This window comes from Furipterus horrens, unplaced genomic scaffold, assembly GCF_987537825.1.
Source record: "Furipterus horrens unplaced genomic scaffold, mFurHor1.1.pri manual_scaffold_10, whole genome shotgun sequence".
Classification (NCBI taxonomy): Eukaryota; Metazoa; Chordata; class Mammalia; order Chiroptera; family Furipteridae; genus Furipterus; species Furipterus horrens.
The window spans coordinates 39354558-39380756 of record NW_028327180.1 but is presented as its reverse complement, the minus strand read 5'-3'; the positions used below and the strand labels follow the sequence as shown (position 1 = coordinate 39380756).

At 46.5% G+C, this 26199-nt stretch overlaps 1 protein-coding gene and 1 pseudogene across 1 annotated transcript in view; both read right to left on the bottom strand.

The window, feature by feature from the left end:
* The window catches only part of ATCAY (ATCAY kinesin light chain interacting caytaxin), a 32205-nt gene extending 7078 nt beyond the window's left edge, over positions 1-25127 (bottom strand). Inside the window, exons 1-9 of the mRNA XM_090289328.1 lie at positions 24496-25127; positions 22030-22147; positions 8730-8788; positions 8115-8336; positions 6641-6826; positions 6227-6329; positions 5076-5207; positions 4310-4396; positions 1238-1336 (exon numbers count right to left, since the gene is read on the bottom strand). Of these exons, the coding sequence (XP_090145454.1) occupies positions 1238-1336; positions 4310-4396; positions 5076-5207; positions 6227-6329; positions 6641-6826; positions 8115-8336; positions 8730-8788; positions 22030-22106 (965 nt within the window). The 5' untranslated portion in view covers positions 22107-22147; positions 24496-25127. The remainder of the gene's footprint in view (positions 1-1237; positions 1337-4309; positions 4397-5075; positions 5208-6226; positions 6330-6640; positions 6827-8114; positions 8337-8729; positions 8789-22029; positions 22148-24495) is intronic.
* LOC149999679 (leucine zipper transcription factor-like protein 1 pseudogene) lies at positions 12164-13063 on the bottom strand (annotated as a pseudogene).
* Positions 25128-26199: the final 1072 nt, after the last annotated feature.

The following is a 26199-nucleotide window of genomic DNA, read 5'->3' as shown; positions in this document are numbered from 1 at the left end:
AGCATCTGGTGTAGATGTGACTCAGCAGACATTTTTTGCCTGATCCAGGGATTCAAGAGTGCCATTATAAAGCAACACACTCATTGGCATGTGTTGGGCTACATACCCCTCTGTTACAGAAACAGGAGAGTCCAAAAATCCCTGGAGTTTGTGGCTGGGGAATGGGGAGAAGGAAGCAGCTTTCAGAATGCCTCCACATGCCTGAGGCTGATGGCCGGTGTCTTTCATTATGTAAATTGCTTTAATGCATCCAAAGCCTCAGGTGGATGGGAGGAGTCTCGAACCAGGGGATGGTATGGAAAGCACACAGAGCCTACGTGGGGTTCTGTGAATGGTCAGAACTATTGGCAACACCCACTGCGTCAGAGGACGCAGTCAGGGATATATAGGCAGCTGCGAACAGTTTAGGGGCAGCGTGCTCTGGGGCTGTCTCTCCCGCTGGCGGGTGTTCGCAGGGGTGCTCTGGAGAAGGAGGGGAGATCCACGCGGTTTACAGAAAGAAGACAGTTCGCAAGGAGGCTGAGAATCCAGGCGGTTCTGCATTGAGAGCTGGAGGACACCACAGCACAAAAAGGACCTCCCCAATCAGATTGAGTGATTGGCAGCTGCTGGTAAAGCTGAACTGTGCCTAGGAAGTAGGGAAACGGTGTTTCTGACCCCCCCTAAAACTGGTTAGGTTTGGTAGAGGGAAGGCAAGGATATGTGTAACTGTTAAATAAACAATTTTTCTTTTCACTCAAATATAATGTTCAGAGTTGTAATTTTGGCGGCGGGCAATCGGACCCCTAACTAAAGAGCTCGTGGGTTTGTTTTCAATTGGAGCAGCCCAGGGGCTCTGTAACACCTCCATCAGGGCAAAGTATTTCTGCAAAGGGCCAGAGAGTAAATATTTTCAGCTTTGTAAGCCCATCTTGGTTGCACTAACTCAATTCATTGGCAGCTTGAAAACAGCTATAGATGATCTGCTCATAAATGCGTGTGGCTGTGTACCAATAGAAGTTTATTTATAAAACGAGTTGGGAGCCATGGCTTGCTGGTCTGGCCCTGCACTAGATTCCCAAGCCCAACATATTCTCTAATCTCACATGTGCTTGATTCACTGATTCCCTCTCCTCTGCTGCTCTTCCACTCATATCTGGTTCCTGGGCAGCTGCGTTCAGCTGAGTGGGGACCTGAAAAGCCTGGGAGTGTTGAGGATGCAGGTGGGAGGGCACTCAAAGGGCACAGGGACACTTACTGTAGCACGCAGTCTGGGATCTGCACGTGTTCCATGGGGATGAGCTGCTCCAGATCTTCCAAGCTGTGCACATACTGGATCTTGTTGATGAATTTGACACTGCCAGGATGAGAAGGAGGTGTTGTTGCCCAGAGCCGGAAAGAGTGATGGCAGATAGGCAGGTGCTCATCAACTGATTTGAGGATGCCCTGAGCACCTTTGCTCAAATCTCCCTCCCTGCACAATGCCAGCTTCCACCCCTACCCCTACTGGGGTGGACAGAGCAGAGCCTTGGGTCTCCCCTACAAAAGGAGAAGGATCCTGTGCCACGCGTCTGACCCTGGTCCCTGTTTAAAGGAAGCAGAGTGGCAAGAGATTCTACTAGACTCTAGGCTGTCTCTCGCCATCCACCCTAAGAATTGCTCCTCTGCCTGAACTTTCCCAAGAATGCTTTCCTGGCACTCTCATCACTGCTGGGGACAACAGTCATCATCTGAGCACAGAAAGGCAGATGTGGGACTGCTGACTCATTCTCCATTCTTTCCGGATGAATGGCGCCTTCCTGTCCAAGCCCAGACTCAGGCTGACTGGTTCCACATGGTGCTTTGTCAGCAGCACGCTGCTTTGAACTCACGTTATTATTATTTTTTAAATTTTAAATTAAACCTAATTTTGGTGATATATTAAATACACTGTCTTTCAAGCAAAAATAAAATTTTTTAACAATGAAAAGTGTAAGGCCAAGAGAATATGACAGTACAATAAATAAGAAAACAATCAAGTAATAGTAAAAAAAGGTAAGATAGAGTGAAATGTCTACAAGGGTGTGCCAAGTTTTATTAAAAAATCGGGCAACTGTAACAGCATAATCAATATACTTTTAAAAACAGAAGTTTTATATCTATTTTTGGAGCTTAGATGACAATTTGGCTCAAGCTTTCTGGCATCTAGTGATAAGTTATGCAGCTCATGGTGTCTATGAGGGAAAAATAAAGCAGTTACCCAGCAGAAGCGAATGGTAACTAATTAGGAACAACAGACATTTTTCCCATGGAAAGTCACAAAGTGGCCATATGTACTGTAATAAACAACTCAGCTGCTTTCATGCTCAAATTTATCTTTGTATTAAAAAAAGTATTCTCGGAGCCTGAGGCCTCCCTCTAGTTGGCATGACAGAAGGGAAAGTGTGACAGGCAGGGAGTGAAGTGGGTTGTCTACTCTGTACCTGAATATGTCCGGGTCTGGCAGGCTCTGAGGATGGACCGATTGGATTTGTTAGGATGTTTTTTTTGTGGTGCTCAGAGCCAACACCTGCTGCTCTGAGCACCGGTCTATAAATACAGGCAAAATCACATCATGATGATGTGGTCACACCCACCACACCCGTCAGTGGAAACAGATACCCGACCATGCTCCGTCTGCCTGGGAGCTGAGCTTTCTGTCTCATGTTGAGGGGGTGGGGCTCTTGGGAGGGAGAATTCCAGTTCAGTGTGAAGCACATTCCCAAACTTTGATCAGTCTGGAACACACAGAGGTTTTCTTGCGGATACAATTATAGAACCTCACAGCTAGATTGTAGCGCAGAATCAGCCTTTACTTTTCTCAGCTTTTAAATGGAGAAGTTGACTCCCCCCCTTCTTTTTTCTTTGAAAGCTCAAAACAAGATTCTTAAATTTTACCATGGGAATAGTAACAAAGAGTGAGTGATCTGCCTTGAATGATGGAATATTGAGGATGGAATGCAGTTTTGTTAGGCCGAAGAGCATGTTCACTGTTTTACCCAGTGGGTTCATCCTTAGCACAAATGATCCATAGTTAGCGTATTATTCACCTGCTTTCATTAATATTAGGAGTCCTTAACCACAGTTCCCTGAAGTTGCCTCCTTGCAAATGGTTCATGCTGCTGAGTGTCTTTCAAGGCCAAGTGTGGCCCTCTCTCTTAAACTCATCACAGATTCTTAACTGGAAATATGGAAATGAAGGATCTTGATTCAGTGTTTGGAATGATATTAAATTAAATGTACATTTGATGTTTATGTGACTGACTAGGGCATTTAACATGCCAAATTTTGTTTACTTTGATCTGTTTTTCTAGGTGCTTCTGTATCGTGCAGTGAAGGGTGAACCCAGCAGGCTTGGAGTGCCCTAACCCTGCACATTGCCAAGAAAGACCTGGGCTCTTGGTGCTCTTGGGAGATCACCTGTAAGTCTAGAATTGTCTGGCCTGGTAATAGAGTCTTGGGTTACCAGGGGCCTGAGTCCTGCCACGTAGTCTATGCTAATGGTGTGATTTATTGTGGGGGCCGTGGAACATGTAATGCTAATTTGACCTCTGGAGTGGCTGAACACCAAGTAACTAAGGTGGGCCATTTGGTCCTCTGCTCCTGTGTGGCTAAGCCCCAGTAAAAATCCTGGACCCCAAGGTGAGCTTCCTGATCAGCAATACTTCTACATGTTGCCACACGTTCTTGCTGGGAGAATTTGGCACAACTCCACTGGGAGGAGACAACTGGGAGCTCACCACACGCACCTCTTTCCTTTGCCAATTTTCATCTTCACCCTTTTATACTAATAAACCGTAAACATGAGTATAACAACTTTTCTGAGTTCTGTGAGTCCTTTTGGTGAATCATCAATCCCAAGGGGGGTTCATGTATTGGTTCATTGAATTATTTTATTGGCCAGGAGTAGGTCAGACCCAGTTGGCATTCTAATAGCCTCCACACAAATTCAGGAGTGAATGGAGCCGGGTTCCCTTTTGACAGAATGTGGTGGGCTAGTGACCTTCCTGTGTGACTCTGGGTGAGTTTCTTGACCTTTCTGAGCCTTGGTTTCCTCATCCATGAAATGTGCGTGATTATACCAGCCTCTCAAGGGTTGTGGTTGCAAATTTTAAAGGTATCCAATGTCAATATGGGAGAGCTAGTTGTTATTATTCTCCCCATGTTTGTTGCATAATAACACCACCTGTGATTGAAAACTGTTTAAAGCAATAATATGTATTTAGCAAAGAGAAGCTGGGAAATGCAGATCTAAAAAAATAAAGACTCATAACAACCCAGGTGGGTATCTGGACACAGGCTACAGTCTCACCTGATGAATGGGCGGGAGATGGCCAGCACAGTGCGAATGAACCAGGACGGGTGGACGATGATTAGGGACTTCAGGTTTTTCCGTAATCTGTATGGGAAGGCAGAGGAAGCAAGATGGGCTCCTGGGGGCAAGTCCTGGGGAGGGAGGAGCCCACAGGTGTTGCCTCCTCTGTACTCCCTGTGAGTGCCATGATTTTACAGGGAACAGACAGAGTCTCTGTCAAGTGAAGCCCCTTGGTGGTTTACAAGTGGCAGAGCTGGCTCTCTCTTAAATTAGAGCCCGGGCTTTTGACTGCATGGCCACACCATCTCCCGTTCCTGAAAGTTTTTCTGGGGCACCCTGGTTTTGACCACTTGTGTCGTCTTGTTGAATTGTGTCCCCCCCCCCTGCAAATACATATGTTGCAGCCCTAACCCCCAGGACCTCAGAATGGGACACTTTGGGAAACTGGGTCATTGCAGATGTAATGGTTTCAGGTGAGGTCATACTAGAGCAGTGTGGGCTCTAAAATAAGATGAGTGGTGTCCTTGTAAAGAGGGGACATTAGGACACAGACACCCACAGGGAGATGCGACGTGGAGATGGAAGCAGAGATTGGGGTGACACATCTACAAGCCAAGGGACGCCAAAGATGGCCAGTGACCACCGGAAGCTGGGGGAGCGTGAGCAGATCCTCCCTTAGGGCCCTGGAAGAACTGGCCCTGCTGAAGCCTCAGTGCTTGGGCCCCCTTGCACCTGAGACAGACCCCCAGCCCCTTCTTCTCACCTTCTGTCAATCATCTGGTAACACTTCTTCAGCCAGCTGATGCCCGGCATCCTCCGCCGCGGGGTGGCACCATTCAAGTACACAATCATGTAATCCTCTGCCACCAGGAGTTCCAAACTGCTGATGACATACCTGGTCACAGGGCACAGAGGGCAGGGGACCCGGTGAGAGCAGCCCAGAGTTAGAAAGCCCCAGGTCCTGGCACTGAACATTTGTGACACCTACCTCCTTTGCTACTCCCTGCCTCTGCAGTGCCAGCCACACCTGTTCAGGAATTGTTGGCTGTCCCAGCATGCTCAGGGTGGGGTGGATGTGAATAACCTCAGCCCACCCCAAATTTGTGTCAGTGGGTATAATGACTGTAGTAGTTCCATTTAATTGAGTACTTACTATGTGTCATGCTTTATATGTATGACTTCACTAAATATTTCTACTAATTCTGGGAGTGGGTTTCAATAGCCCCAGATGTAGCTGGGGAACAGGCACCCACAGCAGATGGTCCACTGCACTGGACATTAGGGACCTGGGATCCATCTCAGCTCCATCTCTCCCTGAGCAATTTTAGAAAAATACTTTCCTCTCTCAGCCTCTGCTTTCCCATCTGTAACTGAGGAGACTGGGTTCTCTGGTATCTCAGGCCACTTCCCATTCTGACCCCACATGGGTACCTCTTCACCCTTTGGTCCACCTGGCACCCAAGGCCTGCTGTGTAAGAAGGAAATCTTCATAATAACAATAATGGGTAATCATGATCTACTGAGTGCTTACTGTTATCTACCAGGTGCTTTATATGTATTATCGTTCTCTGTCATAATAAAACGGTACCTCTCTGTGCCTCAGACTCTGTGAGTGTAGGATGGGAGGTCCCTACCCTATAGGGTTGTGGTGAGGGTGGAATGCATTATCACATACACAGTACTTAGCATCATGGCTGCCACACAGTAATACTCGATAAATAATAGTGAAATGATGGTTGCACCAATGAGGCCCAGTGGGTCAGCAGGGAACTCAGATCCATGTCTGCTGGTGGCCCAGTCCTTCCCTGTGCCAGGCAGAGCCCCCTCCCAACGTGGTTCTTGCACCCTGGTCCAGCACTCTGCTGGGACTCTCAGAAATGTTTGCAGCTGGGGCAGAGCAGGCGAGCCACTTACAGGAAGAGGTGCTCCATGATGTAGTGGTAGTCAGGAGAGCTGCTGTCTGGGAGGAAGCAGGCAGCAAAAACGATGATGGCATTGAGACCTTCGCCATAGTACCCTGGGGAGAGGCAGCCAGTGAGTGGCCACAGGCAGAGATGGGCAAAGCCATCTCTGAGCTCCAAGCTCTGAGCCACCCCATGCCCCTGACCTGTCCCTGCCTTTGGTAGGGAACACCAGCCACCCTCATAGGTACCCGCTGTGTGCACCTGGCATCTGTGCCTCGTCCCTATGTGTTTCATCCTCACCCACCCGGAGGTGAGCGCTTAACATGCCGTGGCTCACGAAGAGACTGAGGTTCAGAGAAGGCCACTGATGGGGTCCCAGGGGCCCAGTGGGGGCCAAGAGGGGGCCCTAGGGGTGTGGTCTCACCTCCGTGGGTCACCACCCTCATGTAGGGCCGGATCATGTGCAGGTCGATTCGGTGTTCTTGTTCTCCAATGATTACTGTCCGCCACAGGCGCCCATTAGCAGCGCTGCCATCCTCAGCTGTGCTGTCCCCAAAAAGGTCCGCACTGTCCCCAGGCATGTTCTTGGCAGCGGCCACGGGGGTGTCATCTGGAAGCAGGCCAGGGGGTGAGCGAAGGGACGCCTGCGTCCAATGTCCCGTCCCCGGCTCCCCCAGCTCCCTCTGTGGCCCATGGCCGCAGAGCCCACACCCCTCTCCCCAGGCCACAGGTGAAACATTCATCCTGTCCTTCGTTCACCGATAGTGTTAGCTTGGGGCTGTTGGGGAAAAGGGGGGACCTGGGAGCCAAGAAGTCACACCCAAATAATTTTTTTTTCAAGCCATGGAATACAGGAAAACGGTCAGGGTGGACGCTGGGCAGTCACCCTGGGTAGAGCTTACGTTCGTAAATGACTTGCTGTGTGAGGCTGCACACATTTTTCCTCTCTGGGCACCTTCCCTGCTCTGGGCTCTCAGCAACTCTTGGCATAACTGCCTCTTTCCCGCCTTTCATCCTGCAGGCTTCCTGCTTCAGGAAACGCTCAGCCACACTCCCAGCTGCTCAGACCCCCTCAGCCAGGCATCATCAACAACTTCCCTCTAGATTCCACATCCACCCGGCAAGTACTGTGGCTCTGATTCCGTCCCTGTGGCCACCAACATCACAGTCCTCACCTGACCTGTGCTCTTGTCTCGAGACATCAGATCAACTGATACCTACTTAGTGAAACCTATCCTGACCACCCTTCAAAAGGAGCCCTGCCTGCCCACTTAACCCCGGCTCAAGGTGTCTCACCTGAGCATTTTTGACATTTGGGGCTGGATCATTCCTCATGAGGGGCCACCCTGGGCACTGTGGGGTGTTGAGCAGCATTTCTGGCCTCCACCCCCAGTCGTGACAACCATAGATGTAACCAGACATCTCCAAGTGTTCTCTAGTAGGGGGCAGAATCAACCCTCAGGTGAGACACCCCCCACAAGCCATCACCACACCCAGTTTTCTCACAGCACTGATGAGCACTGCATGACCTCGTCCACATTTCTTTTATTATCTAGCGTCTGTGTGCAGGTGGGCGCTACCATTTATTCCTGCCATATTCCTTCCGTGTCCCCACATCTCAGCTGAGTCTTGCTCCCAAGTAAATGCTCCACAAACACTGTGGAATCATTTGGAGGCATTTCCTTCTGGTCTTGGTCACCTTCAGGAAAAATATGCATGAAGTTTTAGGGGCAGGTGGACCCTCCTAGAGCTGTTTTGTGAGCCCTGGGTAGGACACCTGCCCCACTAGAGCCTGTAGGGATGGAGGGGTTGCTCTAGAAAGCTGGTCCGGGAAGTCAGTAGGTGTGCTAAGTATACTCTGGGGCCACTCTGGGGCCACGAGCAACCCTCAAGCTCACCCTCCCACTCCAGCTCATTGCCATTCCCCAGGAACTCCAGCGAGTCGGTCTCATCAGGGGTCTCGATGTCATCCACATTAATGTCCAGGTCATCTGGGGTGTCCAGGAAGTCGTCTGACAGCAGGGAGCCCTCACTCTGATCCAGGGAAATGTTGATCTCTGGAGCAACCAGTGTCTTTCGCTTACGGTGGGCTCCGTTGAAGTTCAACGTGTTGGGAGGGGCTGTGGAGAAACAGGAAAACAGAAACAACAAGACAAAACAAAACAAGCGCTTTTTCTTTCTTTTTCTCCTCTCCACTTCCTAACCTGGTGGGAGCTACACCCCATTGTGTGGTAGGCTCACTACCTATATTTAGTAGATGAGACATTGGAGGCACAGAGAGACTAAGCAACCAGCTCAAGGACACACAGCAATACTGCTCTGCTAACTTCATGATAGTGCCTACATGTCTCTCGCCCACCACAGCCACTTTCCTTTCAGGCCTTGGAGCAAAACAACCCAACCCCCTTCCCTGACATTCTACCCAGGAGTCACGGCTTCTGGGATTTCTACAGTTCTAGGCAGAGCAGAGACCTGGAAATAGCGCACTCGTTTCTGCATGCATGGAAACTCACAGGACGTGTCTTCTGCTGGACTGCCAAGCGAGTCCATCCCTGTCTCTTCCCGTAATGGCCTGCGAACCCAGCGGGGAGGGGACATCACCAGGCACCAAGAATCCAGCCATTGGAGCATGGAGTTCAGACACACAACAACAAAAACAACAAAACCAGTTCAGTTCTGGGAATTGATGGGACAAAATACATCTGCTCATTAACACAGAAAACCATGCAGCCCCAGTGCTAGAGGGCTCCCTGCAGAGAACCTAATGTATATTGTCTACTTTTTTTTTAAATGCTCATCTGAGATATAAGCAGCATTCCTCATGAGGCGACTCTGCAGGGTTTGGTCTCTGATGAATTGTTGCTATTAAATGCAGGAAGAAGTTATCTAATGGACACAGTAGTCAACTGAAAGAGTTCTCCATGGCCAATGCTGGGACATTTTGAGTAACAACAACAAAAACCATGGAGTACTGGACTGTAAGTCAAAGTGTAAAATAAAATGTCCATGAGACCATACGGGTGTAAATAAATGTAGGGGTGAATTGACAACTTTTCTGCACAGAAGAATTACAGAGAATGTATGTGGATACTCTGCCTTCAGGAGATGGAGAATAAATCCCCGCTCTTTAATGTGGGCTGGACAGAGTGACTTCCTCCCAAAGGGACAGCATGAAAAGGGGAGAGAGTGACTTTGCTGTGGAGAAACCTGACCAACACACTCAATCAGGGGATAAAGGTCAGTGTTATTAGTGATGTCACAGGGGCACATGACCCTGGATCTGATGAGATGAGAAGGGCCCTTTACTGTGGGGTCTTCTTCCAAGAACCCGTCACGCTGTTCTAACCATGAGAAAAACACCAAACTCCCAGTTTAGGAATATTCTACAAAACCCCTGAACAGTCCTCCTCAAAACTGTCAAAATCACCCAAAACAAGGAAAGTTTGCTCAGTTGAGCCTATGGAGACATGAGGACTAAATGTTACCTGGGATCCTGGGGCCAAATAAGGATATTAAGAAAAAAGGATTATGGAAATCTGAATAAACTGTAGACTTAAGTCATTAATAACGTGCCAATATTGGTCCATTAATTGTAATAAATGTACCAGCCTAATTAAAAATGTTAATCATAGGAGAAACTGGGTACGGGGTATATGGAAACTTTCTGTAATATTAGTGCAACTTTTCTGTAAATATAGAACTTCTTGAACACATTTTTTTTCAAGTGTAGTTACATTCAATATCATTTTGTACTAGTTTCAGGTGTACAGCACAGTGGTTAGACAATCACATACTTTACAAAGTGTTCCCCCTGATATTTCCCGTGCCCACCTGGCACCACACATAGTTACAACAATATTACTGGCTATGTTTCCTATGCTGTGCTTTACATCGCCATGACTAATTTATAACTACCAATCTGTACTTCTCAATACCATCATCTTTTTCACCCAGTCCCCCATCCTCCTTCCCCTCTGGCAACCATTAGTCTCTTCTCTGTATCTATGAGTCTGTTTCTGTTTTGTTCATACTGTTCTTTAGATTCCACATATAACATATAAATGAAATCATATGGTATTTGTCTTTCTCTTACTGACTTATTTCACTTAGCACAAGACCCTCTAGGACCATCCATGCTGTTACAAACGGTAAGATTTCCTTCTTTTTTATGGCCAACTAATATTCCATTGTATATGACGTATATGTACTATTACTTTTTATCCACTTGTCTATTAATGGGGACTTGGATTGCTTTCATAGCTTGGCCATTGTAAATAATGCTGCATGTATTCTAGAGGTGCATATATTCTTTTGAATTAGTGTTCTGGGTTCCTTTGGATATACACCAGAAGTGGATTCACTGGGTCATAAAATAGTTCCATTTTTAGTTTTTTGAGGACCCTTCATACTGTTTCCCACAGCAGCTGCATCAACCTGCATTCCCACCAACAGTCCACAGGGGTTCCCTTTTCTCCACATCCTCACTAAAACTTGTTTATTGTTTTACTGATGATAGTCATTCTGACAGGTGTGAGGTGATATCTCGTTGTGATTTTAATTTGCATTTTTCTGATGATTAGTGATGCTGAGCATCTCTTCATATGTCTATTGGCCATCTGTATGTCCTCTTTGGAGAAGGGTCTATTCAGGTCTTTTGCCTATTTTTTAATTAGATTGTTTGTTTTTTTGGTGTTGACTTGTATAAGTTCTTTATAAATTTTGGGTATTAACCCTTTATCAGATGTATCATTGGCAAATATGTTCTCCCATTCAGTGGGTTGTCTTTTTGTTTTGTTGATGGTTTCTTTTTTTTTATATTTATTTATTTGTTTGTTTATTTATTTATTTTATTTGTAGAGAGAGGAGACAGGAGAAAGAGAGGGAGAGAAATATCACTGTGTGGTTGCCTCTCACTTGCACCCCCAACTGGGGACCCGATGTGCAACCTAATCATGTGCCTTCACTGGGAATCAAACCAGTGACACTTGGCTCACAGGCCGAGCTCAATCCACTGAGCCACAGCAGCCAGGGCTTGTGTTGATGGTTTCCTTTGCTATGCAAATCCTTTTTAGTTTGATATAGTCTCATTTGTTTATTTTTTCTTTTGTTTCCCTTGCCTGAGGTGATATATCAGAAAAAAATATTGCTATGAGAAATGTTGAAATGAAAGGAAAAAAAAAGAAATGTCCGAGATCTTACTGCCTATGTTTTCTTATAGGAGTTTTATGGTTTTGAATCTTACACTTAAGTCTTTAATCTATTTTTAGTTTATTCTTCTATATGGTGTAGGAAGGTGGTCTAGTTTCATTTTTTCACATGTATCTGTCCAATTTTCCCAACATTATTTATTGGATAGACTATCTTTACCTCATTGTATGTTCTTGACTCCTTTGTCAAATATTAATTGACCATATAGGCAAGGGATTATTTCTGGGCTTTCTATTTATGTTCCTATATGTGTTTTTATGCTAGTACCATGCTGTTTTTTTTTTTTTTTCTTTCTTTCTTTCTTCATTTTAAAATGCTTTGTTTGTAGTAACTATCCTTCATAATGCTACTTTTATATTTTCCTTAAGGAATGCACAAGTATAGATGCTGCTAGCTTTAATATCTATTAAAGAGGTATACTCCTTATACTAATGGAAAAGGATAAGACTCTTTTTGCTAAAAATCTCTTCTCTGCTACAAAGATTCTCAATGTACTTAACTAAGACTCTGGAGCACTCAGCAAAGAGGGGTTTGGGACAACCGACCAGATCAATAGGTTCCCTCTCCTCAATTAGATAACTGAAAATAGGCACTCCAGTTTTAAACAGTAGAGGCAAAGTCTAAATATTAGAAAAATAGAGATATATAATGTAACAAACTGTTTCAGAATACATGCTTGAGGTAAGGAAGTGTATACGCTTATGTTATGTATGGCAGCTTCAAAGGAAATCTTCAGTTTTTAGTCTTCAGATTCATATTTTGCCAGCCTCTCCCTCAGGTCTTTGATTTGCTCATTCTTCTTGGCCAGAATCTCCTTCATGTTTCGATAAGCTATTGTTTCTTGGAATTTCTTCTCTAACTCCTTTTCAGCCATGCTCAGCTGCTCCTGAACCTTCAGCATGTCATGCCTGGCTGCTGCCAGACTCTCTTCCAGGGACTTCTGGTTTTTGATCCTGTTGTTAACTGTCTTCTGAAACTCACTCTTTAAAGTGGCAACTGTGTTTTAGAAAAAACTCATGTCTTGGGCCTTCATAAAACCCTGTTGGCTGCTTTGCTCAAGCTATAAGCCATGCAGCACACTTGCCAGTTTTGACTTCTCCTCCAGTGCAGCCATAGCCTGCATCTCAAGGGTCTTCAGCCTTGCCTTCAGCATCTCATTCTCTTCTCGAAGTCTTAAAATTTCCTTGTTCAGGAGCTCTGCTGTCCCACCCTCGTTCAGTGGAGCAAGTTTTGGCTTCATGAGATCCATGACGGGCTTTTTATTGGAAGATGTAAATTCCGCTTTTTCAAATTCGGCAACACGTTCTAATAATTCTCTGTTTTCAAGCTCAGAGACATCCGTCTGGAGCTTGAGGTACCACTTCTCCGCTTGCACGAAAAGCTGACGCGGAAGTAACACATTGGTGTGAGCCGTGTTGATGAGCTCAGACTCCATCTCGCTGTGGACAACAGTCTGGAGCACACTCAGCATCTCCGTGACCTTGTCTGCGGTGAAGGTCTCCTCCACCAGTCTGCTCTCCTTGAGGTCTTGGAAGCAGAAGTCTACAGTTTTGAGTCTCAAGCCTCTTCTTGAATGAGCAAAATGCATGTAATTAATAACTTCATTTTGATGGTGCTCATTTAAGCCCAACTCTGCCATGGCGGTGGCTGGGAGTCTGCAGCCTCTGGGAGGGATAGAAGTCAGGTGAAGTCCCGCTCAACCTGGCGTTGCGGATGGAGGTTGGATCGCAGTCCCATGCTGTTTTGATTACTGTGGCTTTGTAGTATAGTTTGATATCAGGTAGTGTGATTCCTCTAATGTTCTTCTTTCTTGAGATTGCTGTGGCTATTCAAGGTCTTTTGTCATTCCATATAAATTTTTGGATTATTTGTTCTAGTTCTGTGGAATACATCATTGGTATTTTGATAGGACTTAAGCTGAATCTAGAGATTGCTTTTGGATAGTATGGACATTTTAACAATGTTAATTCTTCCTATTCATAAACATGGTATATGCTTCCATTTATTTGTATTTTCTTTAATTTTTTTTCAGTGTCTTATAATTTTCTGAAAACAGGTCTTTTACCTACCTGGTTACATTTATTTTAGGTATTTTTTGATGCAGTTGTAAATGGGATTGTTTTCTTGGTTTCCCTTTCTGATGGCTCATTATTGGTGTATAAAAATGTAACCAATTTCTGGATATTTATTCTGTATCCTGATATTTTACTGAATTTATTTATCAGTTCTTGTAGCTTTTTCTGGTGGAATCTTTAGGGTTCTCTAAAGACAAAAAAAAATTTTTTTTAATGCTGCCACCCTGACTGGGCGGCTCAGCTGGTTGTTCCGTTGCAGGTTTGATACCTGGGTGGGATGTATACTTGGAGGCAGCCAGTTGGTATTTTACTCTCACATCAATGTTTCTCTTTCTCTAAAATCAAAAAGCATGTCCTCTCAAGTGAGGATTAATAAATAAAACAATTTTCAAATGCTGCCAACTATGCATTTGTGTCACTTTAATGCTTGGTTGAGCACAAATTTGCAGAATAAGATCTGTCTCTCTGGTAATGACCAGACTGTTTTTTGAAGCAACAGCTCCCACTGCCTGAGCTTGACCCATGAGCTCCAGGTTCTTTGCTCCCTGGGGAAATATTCAATTCCAGGCAGAAGGTTTGGCAGAGTGCACAGGGCTGTCCGAGGCTCTAGTTGTGGGACACGCTGACTCAGGGAAGCACTCCAGCGTTAATTCATTTCTGCCACTCATCAGTACCAGTTCAGCTGACAGGGGGCTGTTTAGACTGGGAAGGATGGTAGAATGCTTTCTCTTTTCCTTTTCAAAAACTCTTTATTCCCTTGCTTCTGTCCCTTAGAGGGGATGAGCTGGTACACTTTGCAGGGTGGAACTTATGCATGCTTCTTCCTTTTCCTCTCTCCCAGGTTTTTCCCGTTCACCATGCATCAATGTTCTTTGAGCAACTACTTCCTTCCAGCTGTTTTCATGGGTCTTGGAGATAAAGGATGAATCAGATGTTGCCCTGCTCTCAAGGAGCTCAAAGTAGAGCAGAAGTGCCAAGAAAATGAAAACATACATCCTCACAAGAACTCATACTCAAACGTCCACATAGTACCATGATTCACAAGAGCCAAAAAGTGGAAACAACCCACATATCCATCAATCGAGGAATGGATAAACAAAGTGTGGCTCAGCCATGCAGTCAATTATTATGCAGCCATGAAAAGAAAAGAAACACTGAGATATGCTACAATGTGGATGGATCTTGAAAACATTATATTAAGTTAAAGACGTCAGACACAAAGGGTCACCGAGTATGTAAATCCATTTATGTGAAATGTCCAGAACAGGCACATCCAGAGACAGAAAGAGGGTTAGTAGTTGCTAGAAGCTGGGGGAGGGTGTGGGAATGACTGCTAAGGGGACAGGGCTCCTTTTGGGGGTGACAGAAATGTTTTGGAAATAGATAGAAGGGATGATTGCACAACATGTGAATGCACCAAATACCACTGAATTGTGCATTCAAAATGGTTAATTTTATGTTATGTGAATTTCACCTCCACTGTTTTTTTATAAAAGGAAGCTTCTAATAAAGTCAGAAGAAGGTTTTAAAGAGTCGGAGGGGGCCAAAGAGTCAACACTGCTCTGTCCCTCTTCTCTGGGCTGCCACCTGTGCTCTCAGCACGGAGGAGAGGCAGGGCTGGTGACTCACGAATAAGTTTAGGGTCCAAGAAACACACTGCCCGTGTGCAGGGTTACCCCAAATTTCAGGCTGATGGCTGATGCACCGCCCCTAGTTTCATCCTGCCCGCACAGCATTTAAAACTTTGAATATGCTGTTCGATTGGAGATCTGATACAAAAATTCTAGTTTTCTGTTTTTTCTTGAGTCATAGCCACCCAAGTGTGGTTAACCACCACCAGAAGCTGACTGTCCACCACTCCTGTTCACTTGATTGTTGGAATGTTCTCCCAGCTCCTTCTCTCATTTATGCTGCCTGCCTGGTGCCCTTCAGTGTCTGAGGCGACTGATGCTGTAATTTCCATTCTAGAACCAGCTAGAATCATAGGTTAGCCCATGGAACAGGGCACTTGCTGTGTGCCACGTTGGAATGGCCATGGCATGATGTCATATACTCCTCAAAGCAGCCTTATGAGGCAGATAGAAGCCCATTTCACAGAGGAGGAAACTGAGGCTGGGGTAGAGGACCACTCTAGGTTGAAAAGTTGGCAGAGCTGATCCCAGTTATTGCTCTCTACTGCCCCCTTGTGCCCAGTCAGCACATGTGCACCAACCCCAGTGGGGACAACAGAGAAGAAACCCTTTGGCCTGGGGTGCACCTCTCATTGGGAAGGTTCGGCCACCAACTCCTCCTGCCAGAGGAAAACTGAACTGTTGGGCAGCCTGCACTTACTGAAACTCTCATCAGGTTGTGATTCAGCCTCCCAACCCTGGATGGTCCATGAAGATCCTACTTGGCTGCCAAGGCTGTTGCCAGGCTGCTGCCTAACCATCACGGGGGGAAAGCATCCAGCTGCTCAGCAGTGCAGACTGGGAAACCAAGGAACTGAATACAAAGTGTGAATGTCTGAGAGAGTCTGGAAGCAAACATCTGCTCTGCTGCTGTCCAGCGCTCTGTGTCTAGGCGGTTCCTTCCCTCTCTGAGCCTCAGTTTTCTTCATCAGTAAAATGGAAATAGAGCTTGTACCTAGTTTTCATTCATTTCACAAATATATTAGTGTCTGGGTTCTGGGAAACATATAGGGCTGAATGAGACAGATAGTAACACACAGTTTGGAGGGAGTTGTGGGCAGACTTTTGCCAGGTTGGCCAGGCTCTAGTGCCCAGTTATCCAATCAAATACTAGTCTAGGTGTTGATGGGAAGGTATGGGGTAGATGTGGCTCAAATCTGTAATTTATGGACGCTAAGTGAGAGACTATCCTTGAGAATGTGGTGGAGCTCATGCAACTGAAAGGCCTTAAGCTTTTCCTGAGGAAGAAGGAATTCTGTCTCAGGACGGCAGCATTGAATCCAGCCTGAGTTCTTAGTCTGCCCTATGGATTGTAGACTTGACAGCCTTTACAACTGAGTAAGACAATGCTTTGGAATATATATATGTATATATACAATCATACATACAAAATGGTATATTAAACATATCTATATTATGAATAAAATATACATACTTATATGTATAACTGTATACAAATAATATAAATAAATACAATAATAGTATATATTAATTAATAATATATACAGTGATAATAAATACAATAATACAAATATATATTATATATATTATGAAAACCAACTGGTTCTGTTTTTTTTTTCCTAAGGGACCTTAACTGATATAAGAGGGAAGGAAGGTGATAATCAAGTAACAAATAGATTAACAAAGAAGATGGTGATATTTACAACAAATAAAATAAGCAAGATGGGTGGGCAAGGTGCAATTATGGGGTGGTCAGGGAGGACCTCTTTGAGGAGGTGACTTGAGTGGAGACTTAAAAGCAAGAGGTTGGCATCATGGGGAGACCGAGGGACGGGCATTCCAGGGGGAAGGCACAACAGGCACAAAGACCATGAGACCAAATAAACTTGGTGAATTCTAGGAACAGATCAGAAAGCAGGCCATGGTGCCAGTAGCCAAGAGAGCAATAGGGAGGTGAGTTGAATAAAGGATGTGGGTGGGGAGCGAGGCAGGGACAGGGGGAGGTGCTGATGTGGTGATGGGAGGAGGTCATGAGGCTGAGGCACCTGGCACAGCCCCAGAATGTAATGGATATTCAATAAATGTTCCAGATTATGCTGTAGAACTGGAGAAGCTGACTCAGCAGGACTCCAGGCTCCTTGGAGGAAAGCCCACAGCTTCCTGACAAAGGCAGAGCAAATACCCACCCTTCTGGTCCACAGGGCTGTGGCTTTCAAGACCAGGTGAGACCCAGTTATTTCCCCAAGTCCCAGGACAACCTCAAATTAGGCAGAGCTACAGCCTTGCCATGAACCTGAGGTGGGTCCAGATAGCTCTGTGTAGAGTGAGCTCTCAGTGATGGGCGTTCCATGGGAAAAGTGGGGCTCCCCTTCATATGCAAGGCATACAATGTAGCTTTATCCTTCTGTAGTGGGTTGAATTGTATCCTCTCAGGAAGACAATGTAGTTACTAAACCCCAGTGCCTGGGAATGTGACATATTTGGAAATAGGGTCTTTGCAGATGTAATTAAGTTGAGCTCATACTGAATTATGGGGGCCCTCAATCTAATGAGTGGGGTACTTGTAAGGAGAAGAAAATGTGGACACAGACACTCAGAAGAGAAGGCCATATGAAGATGGAGGTAGAGGTTAAAGTGATGTGCCCACAGCCAAGGGGTGCCAAGGATTGCCAGCAGGCACGAGAAGCTGGAAGAGGCAGGAAGGGTGTTCTCCCAGAGCCTTTGGAGGGAATATGGCCCTGCAGGCACCTTGATTTTTGACTTCCAGCCTCCAGAAGTATGAAAGAATACATTTCTGTTGTCTTAAGCCACCCAATTTGTGGGTGCTTTGCTCTTGCAGCTCTAGGAAACTCATGCAACCTCTCAACATGAAAATGAAATCACTCACTTGGGCATCCCTCAGAATGCGGTATCTGTGAACCCTCCAACCTCATACCAGTGAGGTAGTTGGGCTCTCATATTGCATTCCCTACCATGCCAAAGTCTTCTTTGCTCTAGTGACTTTGCACATCCTGTCCCTTGTGCCTAGAGCACCGCTTCCTGCTTTTAGATATTCTGTTACGTTTGGAACTATAGTAGAAAAAAACTTATAAAAAGCAAGCAAACAAAATCCATAGCCACTCAGCTGATGCACCAGTCTAATCTTGCACCTGTCTCTCCTTAGCTATGAGACCATGGTCAAGCCCTTTTCTACTCTGGTTCTCAGTTTCCCCACTCAATCTTCCTTCAGTCCCTCACCCTGCTTCTGCTGGCCTCAGGGCCTTTACATGTGTTGCTTTCTCAGCTTGGAATGTTCAGCTTCTATTTGGTCAGACCCTACCCAGGAACTCTCCAAGTGCCAAGAACCCAGCTGCAATTTCACACTGGGTTGTAAGGTTAAAGGGGTCGGCCCGTCTCTGCCCCAGACTATGAGTGCCCCATGAGGGCGGCTGTCTTGTTTTCCACCTACATCTTGCTTAGGGCCTGGCCTACAGTCAGTGCAGATCATTAGAATGAATTAATGGAGAAAACAGGCAGTGAAATAGATAATTCCCAGGCTGCCCTCAGCTCAGGCCCCATAGGAGTCTGCAGAAAGGCAGGAAGTGAAGGAAGAGACTGCAAGATAATGGCAGCAGGAGGGGGCTACGGACACAGGGCAAGTGCTCCGACACCCACCAAGAAGCTTGAAGATGCCCTGGGGAAGGGCTCCTGAGCTGGAGGGAATAGAATTGTGGGTTGTCTGGCACCAGACAGAGGTGCTTATGTTGAGATGCAGCTGGATGTAGCATCAAGGAGCTGCACTCATTCCTTCCGGAATGAGGAAGACAGAAGCCTTGGCAAAGGCACCCTCAGGACTCAGCGCTGCACAGCACGGCCACTATCTTGCAAACACTGAGCTACTAAAAAGGGAGAGGGATCCTCTGCAGCTGGGGGAAATTCACTTGAAATTCACATTTGCAGCTGCAGTCAGTCCCATTTTTGTCTCCACAATACTGGAGAGAGGGGTTATCTTTTAAAATATTTGGGGGAGGGGGAGGGCACAGAAAAGGGAACTGGAGTGAACAAGATACAAGGAACAATATTGAGGGTGATAATGACTTTGGGCAGCCTTCATCATTTAGACAGTCCCGTGCGCCTCATTGAGTTCTCACAACTTCATGAGCCAGGGATGATTGCCTCTATTTTACAGATAGGAAGACTGAGGCACAAAGATGCTCAAAGAGCTGCCCAAGGTAGCCAAGCAAGTCTTTTGGGGCTTGAATCAGAAGGTTCTCAGAGTCCAGACCCAGGAGTTCTTTGGTCTCAGTGGAGGCCAGAGATGCTAAGACTGTCTGAAGACCCCTTGAAACCCCAGGCATTTGGTGCTGGAAGGAGCCTATCAAAATCACCCCATCAGATTCCACCTTTCACATGGAAGGAAACAGATCCCCTGCACTAGGAGCAAGTGACGGCACTCAAAGTCAGTTCTCGTTCATTACAGAGCATTTTTAACTATTAGGACTTCCTTGCTAGAAAACGATCCTTAATTTACCCAAACAGCCAAGTCTGGTGTCATGAGACCCCTTACCCAGGTTTTAGCACTCCCTGTCTTACAGAGTTAAAGAGAAAGATTTATGGGGAAGAATGTGGAGAGGAAAGAACATTCTAAATATGAAAGGACAGAAGGTTGGCCCCAATGCAGTGGCCATCTCTTGCCCAAAATACTTGTATTCCTGGAGACAAACTCCTGCAGACAATGGTACTGGGCAGACAAGAGATTCTCAGCTCTTCTGAGATCGGCACCTCTCGCTATAAAGAACCATAAATACTTGGGCAAAATGCAGACTGAAAACCACTAGCTTTGGGAGAGGGCTAAATTCAAATTCAAATTTGAATGGGGGTGATGCCCTCCATGTTACAGCTTCTACTTGGACACAACCCATAGGGAGCTCGGGACCTCTCCCACAAGCCCATGTAATTTTTGAACAGTACTGGTTGTATAAAGCATATATCGGACCATTTGAGTTCACAGATTTTATACTGGACTCAAACCTGCATCTCTTTCATGCCTGTTGTTCATCAGCCTAGTTTCTGCCCTCAGTGCCCTAGCCAACTGAGATTTCTGGAGCTGGACATCCTCTTCAAATTCTCTTTTCCGGGGTGAACATATTCAGTCTCTTTGACTATTCCTTCCCAGATGGTTATGTAACTAACTCTTGGTCATCATCTCCTGGGGGTAAAGTCCTTGCACTAAAGGAGGAGGGAGAGGAGTAGTCGTATGCAGCCAATGAATTAGGAGAGCCTGTGCTGAAGATATTTTACATAAGTAAGCAACGCTTCGCTGGAGGAGAAAAGAGAGCAAGAGAGAGAGAGAAAGAGACAGGCCTGATGGCTCACTCATGTCAGCAGTGAATGCTCTGGGTTTTCTTCCTACTTAAGTTTTTATTCCTTCTAGTGACTGTCATTCATTCACCCTGTCTATTAAACACCAACTGTATGCCAGGCTCTGTCCTCACATTGGCATGCAGCAGTGGTCAGACCAAAGGCCCCTGTTCTTATGGGATTCCCTTTGGGGGAAAACAGACTTTAAACAAGATAAATATAAAAACATTTAGCAAAGTAGATAGTATGAGTCTCCTACAGCTGCTGTAACAAATTACCACAAACTTAGTGGCTTAAACCGACACAAATATATTCTCTTAGGATTCCAGAGGTCAGAAGTAAGTCTATAATCAGTTTCACTAGGCCAAAGGCAGGGTGTGAGCAGGGTTGGTTTCTTGTGGAGGATCTAGGGGAGAATCTGTTTCCTGCTTTTTCCAGTTTCCAGAGGTGTTTGCATCCCTTGGCTCATGACCCCTTTCTCCCATGACTCCAATTTGTTACTTCCATCATCATAGCTCCTACTTCTGTATTTAAGTCTTCTGTCTCCCTCTTATAAGGACCCCTCTGATGGCAATGAGACCCACTTGAATAATTCAGGATCATCCCCTCATTTTAAGATCCTCAACTTAGGCCTGGCTGGCTGGCTCAATTGGTTGGAGCATCATCTCATGCACCAAAAGGTTGTGGGTTTGATTCCCGGTCAGGGCACATGCCTAAGTTGCAGGTTCAATCCCTGGTTGGGGTGCGTATGTGAGGTAACTGATCAAGGTTTCTCTCTCACATCGGTGTTTCTCTCTCTCTTTCTCTCTCAAATCAATAAAAACATATCTTTGGGTGAGGATTAAAAAAATAAAGATCCTTAACTGAATCACATGTGCAAAGTGCCCTTCATCATTAAGGGAGCATTCTCAAGTTCCAGTGGATGTGGGTATCTTTGGGTGCCATTATTCAGGAACCGGGTTGGGGATAATAAAGGGACCAGGAGGTCCTCTCTGAGCAAGTGGCCTGTGGGCAGAGACCTGAAGGAGATGAGGGAGGCATGGGTGTTTGGGGAAAAGCATTCCAGGCAGAGGGAACAGGCAGTGAAAAGTCTAAAAGTCAGACGCAGCTGGGCACAGGGAGGGAACTAGAAGGAAGCAACTAGGACTGGAAGGGCATGAAGCAGATGGAGAATGAGCTCAAAGAAGCAGAGGGAGGTTGAACCCTGGGTCCTGTGTGAGACAGGCATTTGCCCCAGGGGTTTAAGCAGGAGTATGACACAGTCCCTTTGGCTGCTGCAGGTAAAAGTACAGTATCACCGGGCTTCATGGGAACCCAGGTAAGACTATTGTAATAGTCCACCAGATGGATTTACAAGAATGTTTAGAATTCTTAAAATAGTGTGGAAATGGGAGTTTTGAGGGAGGGCGGGGACTGAGGTGGAAATCAATCTTAAATATTGCAGCAAATACTTATTATGAGCCTGGCCTGTTCAACTGGCAGTGTTTCCTGCACCCCACCTTGGAGAAGTGCCATGCCCACTCCCTCCACGGCTGACACAGAGACCTGGGGAGCTATACCTGGGAAGATCTTCATCCTGCCATTCGTCCTTCACATCCACGTTTTCCATCCGGAGTGTGGCTTCTGTTGTCCCCATGGGATCCAGGAAGGGGTACCAGCTTAAAGCAGGAATAATTTCTGCAGGGAAGCAATGGATGGAGGTTTTACTGAACAACCATCATAATAACAACTCCTTATCCATGTGCAGCATTTCAGACCCATCCGCAGAGAGATTTAGCAGCCACTGTTTTATTGAATCATTGCCCAGCTCTATGATGCTTCCCATTCCACAGGTGAGAAAACAGAGGCATAGAAAGCTAAGGACACCCATGTGGGTTTGGAGTGTGAACCCACGGTGAGAGGGTGAACCTCCAGCTACAAGCCCCCCTCCCTGTAAAGCTCTGAAATACCTTTCCCAGGGCTCATCATCCCTCCATTATCTTGGGTTTCAACTGGGAAGCTATAAAGCTATTAAACTAATTGATACTAAAGTGTCGATGACTGATATACTTAAGGTTCTTTGCTGGGATTGATCTGGTCAATCCCAACCCTCCTCTATCTGCTCCAGGCCACCTTCCCTGCCCCTTTGTCTTGCATCCCCCCTCCCCCTAAAGAAGCAAATCCTGACAACTTGCTGACCTGAGGGCTAATGAAGGCAGTATGGAAAGTGGCTGGGATTAGAAGTCAGGATCATAATTATTACTAACCACAAAATGCCAGTTTTGTTTTTATCATTCTAGGAGCTAGCTGAGGGCAGAGGCAGAGTGGACATCACACCCTAGATGAGGGCTTAAGTGCTGGGCTGCCTGGGAGCAGATTCAGCTGCTGAATGAGATTAAATATGGGTATACTCTGGGGCATGGCAGACTCTCGGCCATTCACCTCTCTGGGCCTCAGTTTCCCCATCTGTAAATGAAAGAGTTATGCTGGAAATAATCTCTATGATACCTTTTGGGCATAACATTCCAGGATCTTATGATTCAGCTGACACCACAGATTCTGTGGATTTAAATCAGTGGTTCTACACTGGGGGCAATTCTGCTCCCCCCACCCCCAGAGGACACTTGGAGTCAATGTTTGGAGGCATTTTTGATTGTCACAACTGGAGGGGGATGTTCCTGGAATTAAAAAGGTGGGGACCAGGGATGATTCTCAACACCCTACAGTGCCCAGGATATTATGATCTGGCCCCAAATGTCTATAGATCTGAGACTGAATCTGCAAGTTTGTGAAAGGACTTCAGGCTGTCATTATAGAGGGCCTACTATGTCATTGCATCCCATCCTCCAAACAGATTCTGTGTTGTTGTCCTCACTTTCCAGCATCTAAGGTCCCCCACCTCCAGCCAGCCCCTCACCTTCCCTGATGCCCAGCTGTCCCTCTATAGAGCTGGTGCAGAGCTGTGACAGACAAAGCCCTGCCCACACTGGACCACAGTCCCTGGAGATGACAGGTCTGCATTTGGGACCGTGGCTCAGAAAGGGAGGACCCAGAAGGAGCTGAGACAGGTGAGGGGGCCAGACAGGGAGGGAGGGAGGGGATAGCTACAATTAGAACCCCTTCCCTACTTCTGTGAGAATTTCTCACTTGATTCTTTTCACTGCTCTCAATGTCGTCATTCATTCATGGAGGAGGAACAGTGAGACGCAATACGCCAAAAAAAAAAAAAAAAAAAAAAAAAATCTCTTCTTGACAGTACAGGCAACCACCACCACTCAGAACCTTACTGCAAGTGCAAGTTCACATCAATGAAAATTCATTTCCCATCTAAAGGGAGTGGTCTTTTGTGTCAGCTTCCCTTATCCTGAGTTGGGTGTGAACTCAGCCCCCAGGAAGGAGCCCCTCCACACATCTACAGCCCAAACCCTGGAGCCACACATGTCACCCCAAGATCCTCTAAATGTGCGTGTGCGTAGGCTCCCCTTGGGTCCTGTCCACTCCCATTCTCCCATTCTGACTTCACATTTAAGAATGGCAGATAAGGCAAAGGATGGGATAGCTGAGAAGTGTTCGTTTGCACTGGGGTGCTGAATTATTAGCACATCACATTCAAGTTCAGATAGAGAAGGAGGAATCTGTCTCCAACCACCTCCCTTCCTCCCAACCCGAAAGCAAGCCTTTATGTACACATCCTTCAAATCCTTTTTTTCCAGATCGCTCCCGCTGTTATAAATAGGAAAGGCACGGAGGTGGGACGTGGACATTTTGGTCTCTCAGGAAGCGTCCCAGCGAAGGGCTGAGGGTTTTATCTGCCTAATTTCCAAATAGGTCCTGAAAACTGTGAGAGCTCTGTTTCCAGGTGAGCGGTGGGCATGGAAGGGGAACTGTAGGTGTGAATACTAAGCGGACGGAAAAATGGATGGGTTCCCACCCAAAGAGTCACAGGACTGTGGTTCTCTGCTCCCACCAGACCCATTAGTCGGAAGGGGGTTTGCGGCAGGAGATGTCTGGGGCACCCCTCCTGCGCAGGGTGAGGGTAGACTCACCTCCGCGGTGAGTGCTGGTTACCTCCGCGGCCTCTCCTGATTACGCGCAGACAAAGGCGAGCCCAGCGTGGCTGCAGCCCGGCATCCCTGGTCTTCCGAGCGGGTCCCCGGGCCTTCAGAGAAACAGAGGAAGATGCGCGCAGGGGTGGACTCTGCATCCAAGCAAGGTCACCCAGAGCAACGTGGCCGGCGCAGAGGGGCGCTTTTGTCTCAGGGTGGGGAGCGGTTTGCAGCTAGCTGTCGGCTCCCCCTCGCTCCGCGGCAGCAGCGTCCCCTGTCGTCGTCGCAGCTTTTGCCTCTAAGGTATTTTCTTCTTTCCAGCTCGCGGTTGTCAGAGGCTCGGCTTCCTTAAGATGGTTAATTACGCTCTTTTTGTGTGCCGGGTGGGTCGGTGGGGGCAGGGCTGACCAAAAAGCACAGCCCCCTGCCAGAATCCGGGGCTCTCCATTGGCTGGGAGGGAGCATTTCCAAGCGCCTTATCAGCGGCAGAAGCGGAAATGATTTTCTGATGGCGCATCACAGATTTAAAAAACAAAACAAGGAACAAATAAATGGCGGCGATGGCCTCATTTCTTCGATTAAGAGCGAAAGAGGGAGTAAACGATATCCTCAGGACCCCATTTCACCGGTCCCTCAGCCGGCCACTCCCTCTTGAGGCCGTGTGACAAGGACTGGGAGGGATGCTGGGGAGAATCTTCTCGGGCACACTTGTTCAGAGCCATCGAGGGAAGGGCACTTCTTGCAGTTGTGCACTGCAATGACCCTGCCCTGGAGGACTCCAAGAGGACAGCAGGCTGGAATAAATAGTGAAGCCTCTGAAATCGGATCAGAAGTAGGTTTGAGCCCTGAATCAGCCTGTTTCCTCATCTGTGAAATGGAAACATGGCACTTGTGTTTCAGCATTTAATGATATAATACACTGAGAGCACTTAACTTGGTGCAGGAGCATGAGAAAAGCTCTGTACATGTTTCTGGCTAACTGTTTTTATTTTTAGACCTGTAGCAGGTTGAATAGTGCCCGCTCCCCCCAAGATATGGCCATGTCCTAAGCCCTGAATGTGACCTTATTTGAAAAAAAGAGTGTTTGAGATGGAATGAAGTTAAGGATCTGCAGATGAGATCATACTGGATTTAGGATAAGCCCTAAATCTGATAGTAAGTGTCTATAAGAGAAGAAAAAGGGAGAAGACAAATGAGAGGAGCATGCCATGTGCCAACGGAGGCAGAGATCGGGATGATGCTTCTACAAGCCAAGGGACACCAAGAATTGCCAACCAGAAGCCCGGAGACAGATCTGAAATGGATTCTCCCCTACAGCCTCCAGAAGAAGCCAGCCCTGTCAACACCTTGATTCTGGACTTCTGGTCTCCAAAACTGTGCGAGAGTACATTTCTATGGTTTTGAGCCACCTAGTTTGTGGTAGTTTGTTATGAAAGCCCCAGGAAACTAACATGTGACCCCAAGTAGGAACTGATTTTATTCTTCCCTCTAGCCACTTAATCACCATGGTGGGGTTTTTTTGCCTTTTCTGTGAACACATCAAGTTTATTCCCACCACAGTTCCTTTACATGTGCTGTGCCCTCTGTCAGGAATGCTCTTCCCCTAAATGTTCACATTATTCAGGTGTCACCTCAAAAGAAATCTCCTCAGAGAGGCCTTCCCTTATCACCCCTTACCTTGCCTCCCACTCCATCCCATTTCTC